This window comes from Anabas testudineus, chromosome 4 (assembly GCF_900324465.2).
Source record: "Anabas testudineus chromosome 4, fAnaTes1.2, whole genome shotgun sequence".
Classification (NCBI taxonomy): Eukaryota; Metazoa; Chordata; class Actinopteri; order Anabantiformes; family Anabantidae; genus Anabas; species Anabas testudineus.
Genome location: NC_046613.1, coordinates 19,942,030 through 19,962,724, shown reverse-complemented (window position 1 = coordinate 19,962,724; position 20,695 = coordinate 19,942,030). Strand labels below are relative to the sequence as shown.

Here is a 20,695-nt window from a genome sequence, read left to right as displayed (position 1 = left end):
CCAAGGAGCGCTTGTTTTGTTTCACGGAAGGACCCACGCACCTACCGTCTGCCTTCATCACAGCGTGATTACGTTAGTCCCCGCCCACTCGGGCGATCGAGACATGAGTGACGAGCCTCCTCCTCCTCCTCCGCTCCGGCGGAAATACCGCGAGATCACGTGACGAGACTCCTCGACTTCCTCAAAGTGTGAACATGGACGACAACAGGGCAGCGTCAAGATGTTACACAGCAAGTGGTGGACGATACACGGCGTTAAACTGTCTGTCTAATATAATGTGAGGTTTAAACCTGTGCGGGGACAACGTTACAGAGCAGCTGCGAGTGGGAAACAGCTGGATCGAAGAGGCGCAAAGGTAACGACATGCTAGCTGTAATATGGGATTACATGTCATGTGTCATTGTTTAATGCTCCTCTAACTGTGTGTGTGTTTGTGCACTGTAGGGTGTGTTTGCTGAGTGGTAATGGGTTCAATCTCCTGCTGGCTCAAATGGAGAATAAAGGGAGCGACGAGGTGGAAAAATTGAAGACGAAGTTCTTGTCAGTGTGGCACAATGTGAAGTACAGTAAGTCATTTGCTTGAGGGCAGCACACCCAGCCTTAGCACCCATGCTCAGTCCTCTGTGTGCACTGTGTTTCTGATGTGTGCATGCATCACTGCTGAAAATTAGTGGATCACCTAAATTGGATTTTGTGCAACTGAAATGCAGAGAGATCAACAGTAACATGCACTGAGGACACAGGAGATGGCACAAATCAAAAACAAGCACAACAACTGAGTGAGACAAGAGCCTACTGCTGTTGAGTCAGCCCTTAAAATAGTTCTTTGTCACTGTCTGCACTGGTTTATGTGCCGTCCAGTTTTTTTCAACGACTGATATTCCCTGCCTTTCATGTATCAGGAAGTGGGAGAAAAACAATGCTGTAGCGATGGGTGGTGTAGAGTAGCCTGTAAACTAGGTAAATATGATGTCTCAGTGCTTTCTGTCTTTAACCGTCGCCAGCAAACCATGATATAGTGTCTTTCTATTGTGCTTCTTAGGTTGGGCTCTGAAACCGAAGACCTCATTCAGTAGAAATTCCCCAGTGCTTCTCCTTGGAAAATGTTACCATTTTAAGGCTGAAGGTATCGTGCACGTGCAAATGCACACATAGGATTACAAGAAAAAAATTAATTACATACTTACGCAAGTTGTTAACTGACACACAGTATATTGCTATATGTCTACCTCCAGCTAGAGTCATATTGGATCTGATGAATTCACAAACTAAAACAATTATCAAACATTTCACCCTATGGATCATGATTTAATTGAAAATGATGAAAAAAAGTGGTTTAGCCAGTATTAAACTGTGCCAGATCTCTAACTAGGAAATTATTTTTCTAGCGTAGTGCATCTTTTATAAACACGTAGGGAGTAAAAGAGTGGTAAAATGTTTAACTTGGTGCTGTGCCACTGTGGACATATCTGACTTGCACTTATGTCAACTGCAAAACCTGTTGATCTCAGGATCATTTGTTTGTCTCAGATGATGACAGTCCTACAGAAGCCTGCTACGAAGCGTTTGATGAGGACTTCATCATGGGGAATGTGGAGGCTTTCCGGAAAGATTTTACATCTCGCGTGTGGCTGACCTATAGAGAGGACTTCCCTCTCCTGCCAGGCTCCACCCTGACCTCCGACTGCGGTTGGGGCTGCATGCTGAGGGCCGGACAGATGATGCTGGCTCAGGCACTTATTCTGCACTTCTTGGGCAGGGGTGAGTGAAACGATGGTACCACAGTAGGATGGAGTCTGATGCTTCTCATTTCAAAGTGACAGTTGGTGGTTGGGCCCTTCTAAAGATAAACTGACAAGATGGTCAATGAGAAACAATACAAAATATATTTCATTTACACACAATTATGTGTAGTTGCCAGCTTCTAGATGTTCAAATTGAAGCTACTGTTTATGAATATAGAGATAAACTGATAACAATCAGCTAAAGTCTTAATTTATTAACACAGCGACCTAATACATTTGTTGTAGTTTAAGTGGGTTAAGATAAATTCTTTAGGCAATATAGCGTAAATGTATCTCCTATTAAGATTCTTCAGTTCTTCCAGTTTTGAGAGTTTCTTCATTCTCAACCTAAAATAGAAAGTTTAATTTAGTTAATGCCATTTAAAATAAGTGAATTCCTCATATCTTTGTGAGGTCTTCAGTCTGTGAAGTGTCCTAGACTTAATAGGGTTCACATAATGAGATGACTGTCGATTTAATGCAGTCATTTAGAAAACAATATTGGAAACTTGTTCTTCTGTCAAATCTAAAATATGTCACTAATTAAATATTTCTCTATAAAATGACTAATAGCCACTTAAGGATATTTATTGATCAATTTCGCTTTGATTCACTTTGGATCAAGGTCATTTTCTTAATGCCTTAGAATCTACTCTGGCTCATTTTATTGCCCAGGCCACTCCCATTCTCTCTGCCTTCAGGTCCCACCGTGTTTGTAAGGCTAAGGCACAGTTAAAGTGAAATACTGGAACCTTCAATCTTATAATTGAACAGAATGACACCTCATCTGTTACTGAAGCGCACAAGGTTCTGTCTGTTTAAGGCAAAAGCTTTTAATTTTAAGTTCTGAAAGACTTTTTGTCCTTAATGGTGATTCTCTAAACTGAACTTTAATGTGTTCAGTGCTCAGGTTCAGAGAGTCCTGTAGAGAATGTGTCCTTTATTTGATAATGGGGTTAGAAAACCAGCAGCCTTTCCTTTCACTTTGACAAATACTATAAATTAAAATATTATTTTCTAATATTTGAGTTTAGGTCATTTGAGTCGTTCTGTTTTTTGCTGCATAGAAAGTTTTGCATCCATCCAATCCATTTAGTTTTTTTGTGTTTACTTATTTTTACAACATGAGTGTCATGTTCTTGAGTTGGGGGAATCAATCATTTGAGCTTTGAGCTTCACACTACTTCACAAACCTGTAAAATGTCCGTACACTTGAGTTTCATCATCAAGGATAAATATTTTCTCCAGATAAACAGGTGCCTCAGAAATTATTGAGAATTGTTACTGAGTTACTGAGAGTACACTAGTGGGCAAAGTAATAAATCTATACATTTTTTTATTCATTTGAAATAAAATCTGTGAAAAAAAACAGTCTGCAAAAAGTGAAGTCTACATAGAAAATTTGATCATTGCAACTTGATTTTTGTTCTTTACAGAATGGACCTGGTCAGAGGCACTGACCCTCCAGCCTTTAGACACAGAGACGTGGACGACCACTGCAGCCAAACGTCTCGTGGCCTCTCTGGAGGCCTCTCTGCAAGGTTCCCCCAGACCGTCCGATCAGGGATCATCAGCCATACCTCAAACCCAGGGCACAGGATCTGCAGAAGAAGCAGATGCCCACTTAAAAGAGACGTACCACCGCAGTGTGGTGTCCTGGTTTGGGGACACCTCTTCAGCTCAGCTCGGCCTCCACAGATTGGTCCGCTTAGGTCTGACAATGGGGAAACAGGCAGGAGACTGGTACGGACCTGCTATAGTGGCACACATCCTCAAGTAAGTCTAAAAATGTTTTCTTTAAAGTTATTACAGTTGATACAGTTTTACATTTCTTTTTATTTTTCGACTGATCTACAAAGTAGATATATCATATCGCTCATATTCATTCTGTCTATTATTATTCGTAACATGTAAAATCTAAGATTTAGATGAATTTCTTGGTGAACTGTGCTTATGTAAAGTGGTAATGAAGCCTGATTCTATGTTCACAACATACTACATATAGATTATGCAGTATATATAATAAATTCAATACATTCAATCAGTGTTCATCAAGTTAATAATAAAAATTTGAAGTTCTGATGTTTGTAACCCACCCTCCAGATATAAACTTCTCTCTGGTTACTCTGCTCTTCTATTTCTCTCTCTCTTAGGAGAGCTGTCGAGGAAGCGATGGACCCTGCCTTGGCGGGTATAACTGCCTATGTCTCCCAGGACTGCACAGGTATGAAATATGAGCCTGTTGTTGATAAAACAGGATACTGGGCATGATGCCCAAAATGACCCTTCTCCCTCCCCTTCTCTGCTGCTGAGAGACTGTGAAGCTGTGGAGAGTGGTGACATGAGTTTAAGTGCGTCTCTTCCCCAACAAACACATCTATTCCAAATCTATAACCTCCCAGTCTAACCTCTTCTTAACCTCAATAACCCGTGTTTTGATTCATGTTTATCTCTCAATAGTTTGAACCAAACATATGTTTGTGTGGAGTGAGTGTCTTGTGTGTTAGGTTTACTAAATTTACTCGAGCTAGTATGGATGTAGCTTGAATAACCTCTTTACATATGAAATGTGTACATAATGGAATTTAGGGCTGAAACATCAGATTAGATTATTACAATTTGAATCGAACTAACATTGTAAACATTTTTGAAACTTGATTAGTAATAATTTATAAAGCAAAAATGTGTTTTACTGACTTTTCAAACAGAAGAATTGCTGCTTTTCTCTCCTGTATAACACTATAACTTGACCTACTTATAGTCCATACACGAAAAGATTGAAAAGTCAAAGCAAAAACCACTGACAGCAAATAAAACCATAACTGAGCTGCAATGATTTGTCAGGTAATCAAGTAATTAACTAATGGGCATTTGGTTACATGATTAAATAATTATTTTGTCATATTTAAGCAAAAATGTCAAAACATTTGTTGGGCCCTGCTTCTCTTATGAGGATTTAATACTTTTTGTTGGTCGGCCAGACAAAACATGCATTGACCCAAGATGAACCACATCGACATTTTACTGGCAAAAAGATAAAATATGGATATATTTGGATTCATTATGTGGCAAAACTTACAAAAACATAACTGAGAAGCCACACACAGCGGCACTATAACCTCTAATTGACCTTTGTGTAATTGATCCTCCACAGTGTACAGTGCGGATGTCCTCGACAGCCACAGGGCACCAAAAGCCGGGCAGGCCTCAGCTGAGAGATCAGATGCCTCTCTTTCAACACAAAACAGCCAACCAGCTCCTGCCTCCCCCCTACCAGATAGCCGGGCCGTCATCATCCTCATCCCTGTGAGGCTAGGAGGGGAAAAGACAAACCCGGAATATTTTGAGTTTGCAAAGGTGAGAGATACACGTAGTGTAGATTAGTTTCACTCTTTGTTTCAGTGACAAACACAGTTTGATTTTAATTTTCTGATGACAGAGTTTTACATACACGGTATTTAGTATTTAAGAACAAAGCTTGTTGGAGAGTAAAGTTTGTAAGAATAATTAGATTTTAAAATATCTGTTATCATCTGATAATGTCCTTGAGTTATGGCAAATAGGAAACACAATGAAGCTATTTAGGCTTTAAGTCAGATTCACTGGATGTTTCTTTGTCTTTCCCTGCTTTTTTAGAGCATACTGAGTCTGGAGTACTGCATAGGCATCATCGGAGGGAAGCCCAAACAGGCCTGCTACTTTGTGGGATTTCAAGGTTAGTGTTAGCATAATGGAAAATAGAAAGACACACAGAGAGTGTTGGTGCGAATAGCAGCTTGTTTTGCATAATATACCCTTCTTATGTGAAGAGACAAAGTAAGTTAATGTATTCCTGTTTGGATGAGGAAAACGGAGAGGAGTAAAGATGGAATAAAGTGAAGCAGGGCTTGCTTTATTCTCTCTGACCCATCAAAGCCTCACTCATTTATCACAAGTATACCTCCCAAGTTGTGAGCTGTAATTGATTTCCATAGGAAGCATGCATTAAATTTCATCGGGGCCCCAAAGTGAGCCACTCTTCATCACCTTCAGGAGCCAGGAGGAACTTTCAGTTGTACATCTTGGCAGTCAATATTTACGCATTTACATTTTACCAATTTGAAATACAGTGGTGGATGATGTCTAAATGACAAGCAATACATTCTCCCTGCCAAGGCGCCACTCAGCGCTGCATTTATCATATGCAAATGGTCGAATATAATTGCGTGTTTGTAAAAGTAATTCCCCCACACAAAAATTAAATGACAAGCTCTTTTTTGTGAATGTAAAGAATGTGCTTGTACAACAGCATCTGATTATGCAGAATTTAATCCACCCTGCTGGATATTAAAAAGCAACAACCTTCTGGGAGGCATATTTGATGCACACAAGCCCAACAGTAGGCCAAGCGGGTGACTTTGAGCTACTCTGCATAGAAATTGAACAGAAGTGCGTTTTTATAATAATCTGATGTTTTTGAATAACTTGTCTTTTGTTTTGTCCTTGCAGATGACAGCTTGATTTACATGGACCCTCATTACTGTCAGTCTTTTGTGGATGTCAGCACCAGCGATTTCCCTCTCCAGGTAATGTGAAATTACACAGACGAGCTGACTAGGGCCCCAGTAATGTGAATTTAATAGTTCATGTTAGTACTTAAGGGTATGAATCTTAAAGCAGCCCTCAGCTCAATTACGGAGTACCTAGCTGCTGATTTATTTGCTGCTCAGATGTGTGAAGCTGCCACTTAAGAAAAATACGGCAAATTCAGGATCAGATACTGTGAGCCTGAATATTTCAGTGCCCATACATAAAAATCAGCACACAGCACTACATAGCAACTTTGTTTTATGCTTCTGCATGCCGTGGTATACAGTGTGACAACACCCCACAGTTGGAAATTTATGGATGCTGTGACAGCAGGTAAATAGGATTTCATTCATCAAATCATGCTGAATACAACTTATTCAGTGTTGATGCTGCTATGGAGTCTATGTGTGCCCTGCTTCCTCTTAAAGTATATTTTCAGATGTATTTTGTCTCTTTTTGTCTAGTCGTATCATTGCCCTTCACCGAAGAAGATGCCTTTCAGCAAGATGGACCCAAGCTGCACTATTGGTTTCTATTCTAGAAGTGTCCAAGACTATGAGAGAATCAGTCAAGAGCTGTCCAAGGTGAGGAAAGCAGATGTTCTCAAAAACAGCCTCACCACTACCACCGTATCAGCAATTATTTTAAAACCACTGTCTACTGACCAGCAGGTGGCACCATTTAGCCATGAATCTGACTCTGGCCTCACATACCAGTCAGCACGTTATGTAAATTTCAAGTCTTCACTCTGAAAATCATGCTACTGCTTATGAGACTCATTTTCTATGTTCTTTATATTGAAATCAATCAGAGTTCTCTCATGGTAACATGTGACAAAAGAAGAATAGTTCATGGTATGTTTAGTGTTGAAAGTCAAGACCGACTGTTGTGAAATGTGCAGTATGGTGTAAAACTAGCACTTAGCTGAAACGTTTCTCTGTTGTTGTTTCAGGTGCTGCAGCCAACGGCGAAGGACAAATATCCAGCGTTCACTTTTGTGCAAGGTCATGGCAAAGATTACGAACTATTGGCGGGTCTGACCCCAGAGAAGAGAGAATGGCCCTTCATCCGTGACCCAAAGAGGACGGTCACCACAGCCGGGGACTTCGTGCTGCTATGACTACACTGATTAAAAGGCCTACTGAGCAGTGAACAATGTGTGACTATGCTGCCACAGTGAAGGTTTTAAAGTTTTAAACTAATTCTGTTTATACATCCTGAAATCTTCGTCTCTGAGCACTTTTTCCCTAAACTGCTATTAAGTGGTCGGATGTGTTTGTTGCCTGGCAATGCGAGCACACTAAATAATTTGTCAGGAAGCCTTTATGGTGCTCTGCTGCTCAAATACTCATCTCAAAAAGACGAACATCTAGGAGATCACCATTCATTTGCACCATTATTTGTATTCTCATGGATTTAAGACAGGATGTTGATAGCTACTTTATCAAGTCGCCAGGTTTGGGAGATTTTATGAAGGATGTTTTTGTGCCTTACATCATGTTGACGTCTCAAAAGGATTTACTTAAAGTGATTGCTAAGTCCAGTTTAGCATTTCTAAAATGAGTCTTGGCCCACTTTAAAATCCTTTCACTGGGCTGCACAATGTATTTAGACATAGTTTTTAAAGTGTGGTAAACAGCAGACTACCAGCCATATTTAATATGGACCAAGGACTATCAGAACTAAGTAACATCTCCAAACCTATCTGCAAAAACCATTTCATCAAACATGATGAATTCTTCACCCGGATGAAATACTTGAATAATAGAAGGATATTGGACACATGCTTTGAAGGACACTCTCTCCATTCTTTTGCCAACATTTCTTTTTATTCATCCTCGGAGCTCATTTCTTTCTCCTAGCAGTGATGTATTGTGGTGTTGTGTGATGACATGGTAGTTTGCGTGTCGTAGAGAGTGTGTGTGTGTGTGTGTGTGTGTATATGTGAGCGGTATTAATTTTGACAGAGTTATGCGTCACAGTGAAAGTGGCAAGAGGTGACGGGAGAGTTTGTCAAAGAAATGATGGTGTTTGCTACACCTCACTAAGCACAATATGAAATTAATTTGACTTCACAATATGATGCTTTAATTTTGTGTACTGTATTATATGTACTGCACATTTAGAGCACACGTAAGTCAAATACTAGTGGTTAATTAATAGAAATGGGTAAAATCACAAATAGAATCAGAGGGAAATACTGTATTAATAATTAATTATTATTTGAATGTTGTGTGCACTTGATACTGGCCAGTTATTTCAAAGCATTTCAAGAGGTATTTTCTAACACTTTAAGTTTTTTTTCTCCAACTGTATTTTCCAACTGTGAGTGACACAATGAAAAGTTTTCTTACAAACACCTTTGCAATAACTACACTTTCACAACCTAGAAGTGGAGACGCACCCTAGAATACACAATAGGCTACGAAACTAGTGCACTTTGATTTATCATTTCAAAAACAAAGTAGTATTTCAACTGTTGATGCTTTCCTGCATCACAACACCTGCATGTCTGTTTGCTGGGTTAACTTGGAAAACTTACATCTGCAATGTAAAATAGTTTTTACACAGCTGGGTGAAAAACTTGAACAAAGTCAAAATACCTGACTTTCAGGTCCACTTGGAGAATTTGAAGCAGAATAAAAAATAGTTTGCTTCATTTTCAGTGCTTGATACAAACTTCAGTGGTGTGTTGAAATGTATTCAATCCCTTTCTCTCCCAGTCAAATGTAGTAGATTAAAACTAATCGTACGTGCTAACCATCTCTACAGCCCATTAACCAGGGACTGGAAAAAATGTGACCCGGTGACACTGGCAGCAATTGTGTTTCTCTGCAGAGGAAAAGAAAATATTCTTGTGTGCAAAGCTCTGTTACCATGGATAATCTGTCTGTTGCCCCCTTAGTTTGAGCTATGCCAGACTGTTTTCCTGTACAGTACAAATTCTTGTATTATGATGAGCCGTGCTTTTTAAAGGAGGGAGCTGTCTCTTCTGTGGGGGAAGCGGGGCAAGGGTGACAATGTATAGACAGACGGGAAGAATAATCCCTCATCTGTTCTCTTCTCTAGTAAGAAGAAACCATGGCAAAGCACATAAAGGCATCATTTAGACCCCCTGTGTGATCTGTGTGTTCATTCATGACTTTTTTACATCGATAGTGGCTGACCATGCAGCCATGAGCAACGCAGGAACATCTAGTGTGCAGGAGCAAAGGGCCAGTGACATTGTTCATCTTAGGAAGATTGAAAAGAAGAGGAAGAGTTGAATGGACAGGAGGGAGGTGTGGGGAGGAAATGGGATATTTGGGGATTTTTGTCAGAAACATGAAAGAGCATTTGTGCTGGGGGGCACGGAGCACTGTGAGGGTTGACTGTTCTCCATGTATTTACAGAGGGATGTATGAATATTTGATTAATGAGTCACAGGCTCAGGGGAAATGCAATAAGCGAGGCAAAGCAAGCCCATCGCAGACACATGCAGCATGCCCTGCTATTTAACACAGCTGGGGGGTGGATGTAAAGACAGAGATGCCCAATAAAGATTTTACTTTGGTGTCTTCCAATGACTTGTGGCATGCAAAATTTATTGAGATCAGCAGGGACGGGGAATAAGTAGGATACTCTAATATCTTAAGGTCATACGTATTCATAGGATAGTCCCCAATTAGATATACACACTGTGTGCATAATTATCAGGCAAGTCTGTATTCTGATTAAATATTTTTTCAATGCTCCAACACCAAATTCAACCTTAGAATTTCCAAGTGATCCAGTTGCTTGATTGAAAGAGGCTGCAGCTTAAACTGAGGCATGCCTTAGATTCCAGAATACAGTGTTTGTTATTAGGCAGCTTTTTGTTGAAGGGATGGTAAGAGGGATAAAGAAATATGATCACCACACAATCAGATGGTTTGTCAATGAGAGTTAGGCAGGGTTGCAAAACACATGCTGAGAGGTTAGGCCACAAATTAACTGTGAGAGATTTGCAAAAAAAAAAAAAAAAAAAGAAGAAGCATGCGCTTTCCAGGAACTTTAGCCTTTAGCCTCCAGAGCAATCATTTTCCAGCCTTCCCGGAATCTGCAGAAGCACAAGGTACAAATTACTCAGAGCTCCTCCAAGATGATAAAAGCTAAAAAACTGCCTAAATAAGAAATACAAGTTAAAGTGCTGAGAATACCTAAAGACTGAATTCTTAAAGGGTTTATGGACTGATAAGGGCGACATTGGATGGACCTGACAGATGGGCTCATAGCTGAATCGTTCATGGACACAGGTAACCAGTTTGATTCAGCTGTCAGCATGGTGGTGGAAGGGTAATAATGTGGGCTGCTATCATCAATGATTAACAAGTTGGAATTTTTGGGTGGCAGGTAGATTTAAAATGAACTCCAAAAACTACTGTCAGTTGCTGCAAGACACTTTTTTCCAAATAGTACAACAAACAGAAGCAGAATTAACAGAATTAATTCATGTACAAATATTATTTTTGAAAGAGTTTAATGTTATATTTTCCCTCTGAAACATCTTGTGGCTAAAACTCACTACTGAAGATTGTGATAATGCAACATCTAATCAAAAAAGTAAAAGAAGAAGATCCTGATAGTAACAGAACACCGCATCCTGAGTTATAAACTTACAAAAACAGACAAGAAACAAGTTTGCAAAACAATAATATTGAATATAATTAGAAAAGAGGCAGAAATGTACAGATGACTAAATATGAATGCATAATAAAAGATTCATCATGTAATTTTACTGTGAAATTAATGGTATTGACATATATAATGCAAGAAGGTCCTGCTTAATGCATTAGCTTCCTGTCCAGGCCTATGGAAGCACACGTAGAAGGAAGCAGTACTGAATTGAGTTTCATGCTTACAATGTCAAAATGTAAACTATTTTCTTTTGCATGAAAATCTGACATTATCTGATTTGTGTCATTTAGCTGTGATGAAGAAGATGACTGCAGGCTTTGTTTCTATTCCCGATCACCCTCTGGTTCTCAGGATCTCCTCCAGCTAATACCATGATGGATGACAGTGAGAACATCCAGGAGAATTAGATTTAACAAAAAGGGGACGACACAGGGCGGCATGTAATATGCACAGTCTGTGTGTGTCAGCGTGAATGTGTGTCGCGTGGATCTTTAAAGAGCTGAAAAAGTGACGTGTCGGATCTTTTCCATTCATAAGTTGTGTGTAAATTTATATGGATGAGTGTGTTTACACATGTACAGCTTGTGTGCAAGTCATTCTAAATCTTAGGTGTCACACTCCCTCCCTGTCTTCACACCAGGTGCAGGAGTGTTAGATTTATACCCAGTAGCCCTTGTCCACCCTTGTGGAATGCCATGCATCCTCAAACAGGTACTTCACTTTGAAATCTCATCTCTGCGAGATATCACTTGGCGGCTAAATATATCTGGCTCCTGGACCCTGCAGCCGTCGGAGCGTAAATACTGCCTGCTCTGCATCAGACTGCATTCGGAGTCTCAAGTCCGTCCATGCAACTGTCCACTTGCCTCCACCCGTCTCCTACTTTCCCCTCACCCCCCAATCTCTCCCGTTCACAGGAGCTCCTGGAGAAGTGCTGAGACACTGCATGCCTCACACATCTCTTCTGGTCTGAAGCCAGACACATGTCACAATACTGTGATTAATCAGCACCACACGGGACGGGAGCTTGAGGGTGCTCCACCATGTGAACATGACCTACAGTGCATTCTAGGTCAAAGGTTCTTCAACTTTTTCACTCACGTTGCAGACATATATTTTGATTGTAATAAAAACTGTAAAACATTTTGTGAATCACTAGTGCAGAAGTGTTGCATTGATGATGGCCTAATGTTAACTCAAATAGAATATAACTTCAACAACTGTGTGACCTTTTATTAATGCCCAGTACATTTCATTTAAAACAATGGATAGGTTTTAGTCTAAAATAAAGCAAAGCAGTATAATTAGGTCATTATAGTGAACTTCAATTTGATTATCTTCATCTGATTTTTGCATTTTAAAGCTGTAGCAAGTTCAGAAAAATATTTATATTAATGTTATAATATTTATTTCAACCAGATTTCAGCTGGATAGTCACTTACAATGTGTGGCTCAAGCCCACTGCAACACTTAAAGGACAACTAAATGGCAGGAGAGATGTTTAACTTTGCTTTACTTTACTACCCACTTACTTCAAATCTAAATATTTAGATTTAGAGGTCTAGTAACCAAATTAACATACAATGAAGCAGCAGATCAATTCACTGAAATACGTACACACATAAACACACTACATACAGTATGTGACAATTCATTACTTGCTTTATCTATATAATATAGGAGGATATATTTCTATTCTTGTATTGTATTGTATTCTTGCCTCTTGCCACTGTACCATGGCACATGCCCAAAGCAAAGCTCCCCACCTAGTGTTGGCTAACCTCGCCCGCCTGTGACAACAAGAAGGGCAGTGGAGTTAACATTTAGATAACGGATGTATGTGCCACTTTCAATTTCCATTCCTGGTGACAGGGAATCTTAGAAGCCCATCACAGGCTGTGTTTGTGTGTGTGTGTATCCTGCATCTCAGGGGTGACGTGGAGGAACGCCGAAATTCCTCATTCTGCTGTCCTCTGAGGCATGGCCGACCCTTTGTCAGCTTTTACTAACCAGATGCATCCGAAACAGGCACCGAGGTTGAAGGCAGGGGATATTGCCTGCTGTGTAGCTGTCGACTTGTTTCTTGTTGCATGCCTGTGTGGAGAAGGGTGGCAAGCGTGTTCTGTATATGTGTGAGTGGGTGTTTGAGGTAAAGGTAAAGCGGCTGTATGTGTGTGTGTGTGTGTGTGTGTGCGTGTCTGTTTGTATGAGCACACACACACACAAACACACACACTAGCTCCGTCTTAGCTTCACCTGTGTCTTGGATCCTAACTAACATCAGTCTCTGCCGTGTTGTGGCCTGTAAGTTTTGTCAAGTTAGTATTCCTCTCTGCCTAAAGTGTGTATGAATGAGTGTGTATTACAGTGAGAGATAAATCGAGAGAAAAAGTCACGGTGTGAGATTTTCTCTCTGGGTGTGTGTGTGTGTGTGTGTGTGTGAAGTATCTTTCCTGTGCTGTAGATTTGTGTCTGTGTGTGATACTTTGCAATCTCATCTCCATCAAAAACTCCTGCAGGCCCTGTGCACCATTATCACGCAGTTGCAATAAAACCCACAGTAATTAAAGGGGATCTGGCTGTAATTGCCTCAGTGAATCAACTTAATCAGCACCTGTGCTCACAGTCGACCTAATGGTGCAATCTAACCTTTTAATACCCCAGAAATTAGAATTGTAAAAAATTATACACCTGATAATCTTTCTGTATTTTGAAACTCTTGAGTGGACAATGAGTGGACCATTGTCCAAGGCAAATATTAAAGCTGCAGCCTGCTGACGTGGCATACTGTATGAGAATGTCTATGTGAGTGAGAGACGGAGAGAAAGACAGGAATGGTCAGTAGAATCAGTGGTGTAGGTGAGAGATGTGTGGAAAATGCAGTAGGTAAATATTGGTAGCAAAACCCATATTGGAACCAAATACAACAGAAAGACGACGACTAAGAGGACTAAGGTGACAGATGTTATAAGAGCTCAGAGCTACTTGGGCCCAGCTGCTGCCATCCAGCCCAAGTGGACAACACTGTTGACCAATTACCCTAAACTGCATATAAGGAGTGTGTGAACAGTTAATTAAAGTATTGTATGCACATTATGTATTATTTAAGCTACCGTACTGATAAGTCAGAGAAGTCCAATCCTGTGATACAGATAAATACAACAATCATTATATTTAAACAGAATTACTGCAAAAAGTGAATTTGTTTGTGTAAAAAAAAAATCTATGATAAACATGCATCATTGTCCAATTGCAAATCTTGAACAGTAACATATAGCAACTGTAATGCAGCCAATAATACTTTTATTAATTACATTGCACATTTAGTTTTTTATTGATTTCAATGGCACTGTAACATATCTGCTACACAAAAGTCTAATAAGGTATACTCCTCAGATAATAAATGCTGAAGTTACTCTAACCATAGCCTTAGAGTGAGTGAGTGAGCTTGGTCCTTTTATTTACATAAAAGCACATTCACATATTGGACTGAAGTCTTTAAGCACATGATAGATTTAAAAATGGTCTACAAACTATATCTATTCTGTAGGATATGGTCGGTGCTGGAATAACCTGACAACTATGTTAAAGTGTCAGTGTTTTAAAGCTGATTATTTGCTACTTGATGGTATTTAAACTCAATAAGAGATAGTGTACAAGACGTGCAGAGAGTATTAAACAATACAACAACCGCGAGAAAAAACACAGAAAACGCCAAAGCTAAAATCATGAATAAATTAGCACACCCATTACTCTCGCACCACTGGGCCCTCAGCCTCATTGAAATATAGGTCTTCTCAACACATATACCTAATATACTAAAAAAGAACATTTAAAATGATTCACTGGCTTGTGTGAACACATTAATTTTCAGTACTAAAAATATATTTTTAAGCAGGTCTTGGGCCCTACTTCTTCCTTGTGTGGAATGCATAATGGATTCCTATGTAATCCATTATGGCTGCTGAGGGAACGAGAGATAAAGAGTCTTCAGCAGCAGCCACCCGGGGTTGTTCTTCTTTAAATGAAGTTTTAATAAAGAACGACGGAGAGGCTGTACAAGGTCAATTATCAGACTTTGCCCATCCTCTGATATGTTCTCAGATCCCTGTGCTTAGTTAACCATAATAGCTGTCAGTCATAGCCTGCTGATCTACACGTAAAAACGTCAGACGCCCAGACGAAGGCTGAACCGATCTATCCAACACCTCTGTCAGTGTACGTTTACTGTTGACTATTTTTCGTCCTGACTGGCACATAAGGTCGCCACTGTCACAGACAGGCAAATCAGGAGAGCCGACTGTGGTCGACATTCATTTGTCAGTGCCTTCGTTGAGGAGGATATCTCTTTATGCATCAAGAATATGTTAAAAGTCACTGGGGGGAGATGTGGAGATATTAATTTTAACTCGCTCAGCATTCAAAGTTGAAAGACCCCCCCCCCCAACCCATCTCAAAGAGTGAGGTGGATTTAATGTACTGGGTGCTTATGAATACACTTATGTATTCATTTGAGCAATAAACGCCGGGCTGGGCCCCACACAGAAAAACAAACTGCCTAGCTTCCGGCAGCCATTTTAATTAAATGCCATGCATTGTCAAATTTATCGATTCCCCTCCCTAATACAAGCCTGAAGGATGTCCTGTGTCATTTCCATATCTTTAGCGGCTTCTCCTGCTAATGTGAGGTGAGGGATGGAAGGAGATGGAGGTCTGGTTGGCTAAATTGAGCCTGGCTCTCACAGCTTGGAGCAGAGGGAGGGAGCATGGTGCAAATGGATGTAGATAGGCTAAAGGGAGGATGGGGGTTGTTCATGTCCTGGAGCGATAGCCTCGGAGCTGTAGCGAGGCCTCACTCTCTCCCTCTCTTCGAGCAGATCTGTGTACAGATGGGTGTCTGACAGGCCTACAGCTGTTCTCCTAATTGTTCATTAAGTGTTCTATTGATTCCCTTATTTCCAGTACATGTGTCTTTCAGCCGCTGCTCTCCATGTGAAGTGGCAGACACACATGCCACACACACACACACACACACACACCTACACCCATCCTGGCTGGGCCAACATGACAGGGCCGGCTGATGCTGAAAATGCGAGCTGCCATTTCTAATCCGAGGCTCCTCTCTTAGCTGGGTCAGATAGGGCCTAGGAAGCAGCGCCGCGCTTGACGCACCAGGCTTTTATTTTCCAAACTTTTAGCATCAATCAATTAAAGTGCTGGCAGCAGGATGGAAAAATGTTTAATTCCTTGTTAAGCGGCAACAGCCTCAGACTGCACCTGGCTGATGAGGGAGCTTGCGTGAGTCTATTAGATCTCGATACTCTCGCCTGATTACTCAGGGAGAGTGCAAGCTTTATTTAGGCAGGAAATGATCGGAGAAAGAGAGGAGAGGAGGGATGAAACCCAGCAGCACCGTTCTGAAGCAGGTTTTTAATCAGTCGTGATCGTCATTGTTGTGGATTACGGCGGTCAGTGGGAACAGGTCTCACCCTGAGCCACATCGAATCTGGAAGCAGAACTGATAAAAAACATGCCAAAGTAAATAAATCTATCCATTCAGGGCACTACTTTGCTCTCTGCAGTCATCCACTAGGTCCATTTGCCACAATAAAAGAAAGTTGAAACATGTAGATCATGTGCAGAAGAAGACAATTTGTTGTGCTTTTATACATTTAAAGAAAATGCTGCAAATAGAAAGGGTAGAATTATATGGACTGGTCATTGCTAAAGGAAGAAAAATCACCAGACAAACTGTAACCATTTCTCTTTTTCTCCTTTGTTCTTAGCCTCACAATTTGGCTTTCAAATTGGACTTAGTGCTTCAGTGAGTCAAGTCATATACTCCGAGCCCGGGTGGTCGTCTCCATTTCTTGGCAGAGGAATTTCTGTCGGCCCTCCTGCGTTGAGTGGAGTGATAATGTTCTCTGTAAAACACAATCAGTCACCTCCCTCCTTGCCTTTGTATAAGCCTTGAGGACCCCCAATCAATACTGGCTGGCTGGGTGACTTATCATTGCAGGCTGGCCACGAAGCTGAACTGAGCTGAGCCGAGCAGGGCAGCAGACACCGGGCTGCATTCTGATGCAGACGTGAGGTGAGGCCTGTTGGTGACTTTCCCAGCTGGCAGTGACTAATTTGTTATGCCCCAATATGAGAACACATACATAGTGACTATTTAGGCTTTTTATGCTTGGATTCTGACGTATAAACACAGTCATGTAAGGCACTTTTTATATGAATCTGGATTAAATCAAGATTGCATAATGATTATTAAAGTAGTGTTTTGCACTCCACACATTGCAAGTTCATTATGTAGCAATTACCAGACAGTTATCATACATAATTATGGGTTACATTAATATGGATATTTCAGAGGCACTTCTAAAGTAATTATAGTGAGCCCACTCTTTGAAATTCAACACAATGTATAAAAAAATTAATAATAAGGCTGTAAACAGTAGTACACACAGAAAATCAAAGTGAAAACATCCATCCATGCACTACTACTATTACTACTACTACTGTATAAAGTTGACTAACCTGCGACTTCTTTTGACATCTTAGGAACTTTTCACAAACAGGAGAACTTTAATGTGGTAGGTACATGGATAACTGTTCTTGAAGGCCATTCAAGATGATGTGTGGTCCTGAATTGTTGCCTCTTGGCCTTGCTTACCACTGCAATTTTGAGACAATACTTTCAAGGCCTTTACTTAACTCACACTATTGTCTTTCAGTTTTTATATGACTACAGTGAGCTAAATGCATCTAGATACAGATATCTACAAATATGTGCATAAAAAAAACTATGTTGTGAGTTGTGTAGTTTATTTTTTATCAGTCAAATTTCATTATAATAATTTTTACTTGATTGATTTGTCTGCAGTATTTTAGGTATTAGACAAAGAGTATTCAAAGATTTGAATAAACTTTCTTTCTGTTCATCATCTAATTTGCTAGCTTAGCCAAAATCTCCAGCTGTCTAAGACGTCAATGCAACTGAGGAAATGATTTGAGTTCAATGTTTAGATTTTTTCCAAGCATGCAGAGCATGTTTGCTAATTCTAAAGGACAAAGAAATGTATTTATTTAATCTGTTATGTTTTGACATCATCAGTAAATTCAAAGAATAGATGTAATTTATTGAAGCATCACAAATTGTTGCTGTTGGGAACCCTCACCGGAGGACACTACTCCCATAATATGGGCACAACGATTTAGCTTTAAGGCTGAAGACGCCTTCAGGCGACTAAGCTGGACAACTGTTTACTAACATTTCTGTTTCTACGCTCCACCTATTAGAACGGTGAAAAAGGGGGTTGGAGAGATGCTGTTTGGAATTGTCTTTAACTTTGTGTTTGCAGCCAAGCAGGCTCATTAATAGCTGCTAATTGGCTTAGTGAAGAGAACATGTTGACATTTGCTATGTGTTCACAGTCTAGGGCCTTGTTTTAGCCATTATGCTAATTCAACCGTTATATATCTGGGGGTATTAATGGGTCTGACACAAGTGATGTTACAGGTAAAGGGCTGTGAAATGGTCTGTAAACAGAGGGAATTGATTCTAAGGTTGAGGCGATCGTCACTAGCCAGCACTGAGCTGAACAGATACCCTCCACCTCCCTCCATACCTTCACCTCCTCCCCTGCTCTTCCCTTCCTCCCACCCTTGTCCAGCCTGTCAAATCGTCTCTGACAACATGCAGCAGAGCCTGTCGGGAGCCATCAAAAAGGTACCCAAACACAGCGTGAAATGCCGTCTGCCTACAAAAATGAGACGGGATCAGGATCAATACAGTTTACCCCTCTTGCCCAACACCAGAGCACATCCATCCACCAACACCGTCGCAGTCGAGTCTCAGAATCAGCTGCGCTGCAAGTCAGATTCCCTGGTTAGTCGGCTCCCTGTCATACAGAGACTGAAGGACGGGATAGGACTCAAAGCTAATTGCAGACATTGCTGGCGTCTGCAGACAGACACCTTTGACTAAGAAATTCTTAAGACAGAGTTCAGCTGTGAGCTAAAGGCTCATATTGGAGAAGCGGTCTGGAGACTACCGATCAAAGTGTCAATCAATTTATGGTGTTATAGTTGGGAAGGAATTAGTATAATAAAAAAAAAAAGTTAAATCAGTTAAGCTTTCTGATTTGTAATACACAAAAATATATGCAAGAGTGTTCCTAGATCAATAGTGCCTATAGACTTCTCACACAAATACAAATGTGTCCCTACACACTGTTTTTTGATTATTTTCTTAATCAATAGATTATTCGTCTGGTTAATAAAATGTCATAAGACTGAAAAATACCCATTTCAGTTTGCTAAAGCCCAAGGTGACATCTTCAATTTGCTTGTTTTGTCTGACTGACCCAAAGATATTAATTTTAGAGTCAATGAAAACAAAGAAAAGCAGCAGATCCTCCCACCCGAGAGGGTGCAGGTAATATTTAGCACTTTATGAAAAATTAGTGAAAGAGATATAGTCACGGATCAAAATTGTTGCAGATCAATTTTGTTTAGACTAATGACTCATATTTGCAGCCGTAATTGTTGCATATAATATGTGCTAAATGTGCTCATACATTATAAAAAAACTGAAATTCTTTCACCAAATTATAATATAATAATATGCCTCATAAATACTCTGAGAACCCAGGGTCTGATTCAGATTATTACTGAGGCAGCCTAACAGCTACCGTGTCTTGTAACAACAAGGGGAGATGACCACTGCCTGCCATGTTCATTTAGCAGTGGATGTGCTCACAGAGCAGAGAGCAGACTATAAAACTGGGCCTGCACTGCCACACAGTAATTGAATTACTCTACCGTCCACCCTTGTATTCATTTACTGGTCTAAAATCTGACAGTAATAGTAAAACTGGATGTTTTTGATCCCATTTTTTCAGTCAGGGTCCTGCTGAATATATCTCTTTTAAAACAACCATTTGCAAAGCACTAAAGCTGCTTGTGGTCACATATGTCAATCCGTGTGTCGCAGTTAACATGCCCAGCAAATAACCAGCTAACTAGATTTGTCAAAAACATGAGGCTAATAATTACCTGGCTCTTTGTGGGGGGTCATGCGGGAGGTGCTGCATAATAAATCTGCTGTATTCATCCAGAGAAAATTCAGCTTCACTTTTTTTTTCTTGATAGGGTTTGAATACGAAGCCCAGGCTAATAAAAGATTGGCCTGTCATAATGAATCAAGAGGGCCAGTGTCAGGTAGGTAGTGTGAGTCTATCCTCTCACATATCCATCTCTGGAACAAGCCTCGGTGTGTCTACATGGCTGGAGAAAAGAGACCAGTCGACACCCTATTTGGCTCTCTCTACTGAAATTAACTTTAGGCTCAGGAGAGAAAGAGAGACAGTGTTTGGAGCAGCATGGCTTCATTTTCTCCCGCAGTGAGCAGCAGGGCCCCAGAGGGACACCAAGACGGATTTGCATGCCACTCGCTATTCTCTGCTACCTGCTGCAAATTTATTATTGTGGCAAGTCAGCTTCCCCAACAGCAACTTGGAGGACTTTTCAAACCTAAATGGTATCTGCGGGCGGTCAGAGAGACATAGAGATCACACACACAATCCCTGCTTCTCCTGCTCTTTCTCTCTCTGACACACACACACACACACTGAGCAGGGGAAAAGCTGCATCAAAAAGTAATCATGTAGATCAGAATACAG

The 20,695-nt window shown here is 40.5% G+C and overlaps 1 protein-coding gene across 2 annotated transcripts; it reads left to right on the top strand.

Moving 5' to 3' along the window:
- The first annotated feature begins 158 nt into the window (after positions 1-158).
- Positions 159-9,464, top strand: atg4c (autophagy related 4C, cysteine peptidase). 2 transcript variants are annotated; one of them, XM_026346061.1, is made up of 11 exons: positions 159-355; positions 445-566; positions 1,043-1,126; positions 1,531-1,761; positions 3,221-3,560; positions 3,938-4,008; positions 4,939-5,141; positions 5,421-5,499; positions 6,273-6,349; positions 6,818-6,937; positions 7,306-9,464. In XM_026346061.1, the coding sequence occupies exons 2-11, from the start codon at positions 491-493 to the stop codon at positions 7,471-7,473; spliced, it is 1,449 nt and encodes a 482-aa protein (XP_026201846.1). In that variant the 5' UTR covers positions 159-355; positions 445-490; the 3' UTR covers positions 7,474-9,464. The 2 variants fall into 2 exon arrangements, with proteins under 2 accessions (XP_026201846.1, XP_026201847.1); XM_026346062.1 differs by lacking the exon at positions 1,043-1,126.
- Positions 9,465-20,695: the final 11,231 nt, after the last annotated feature.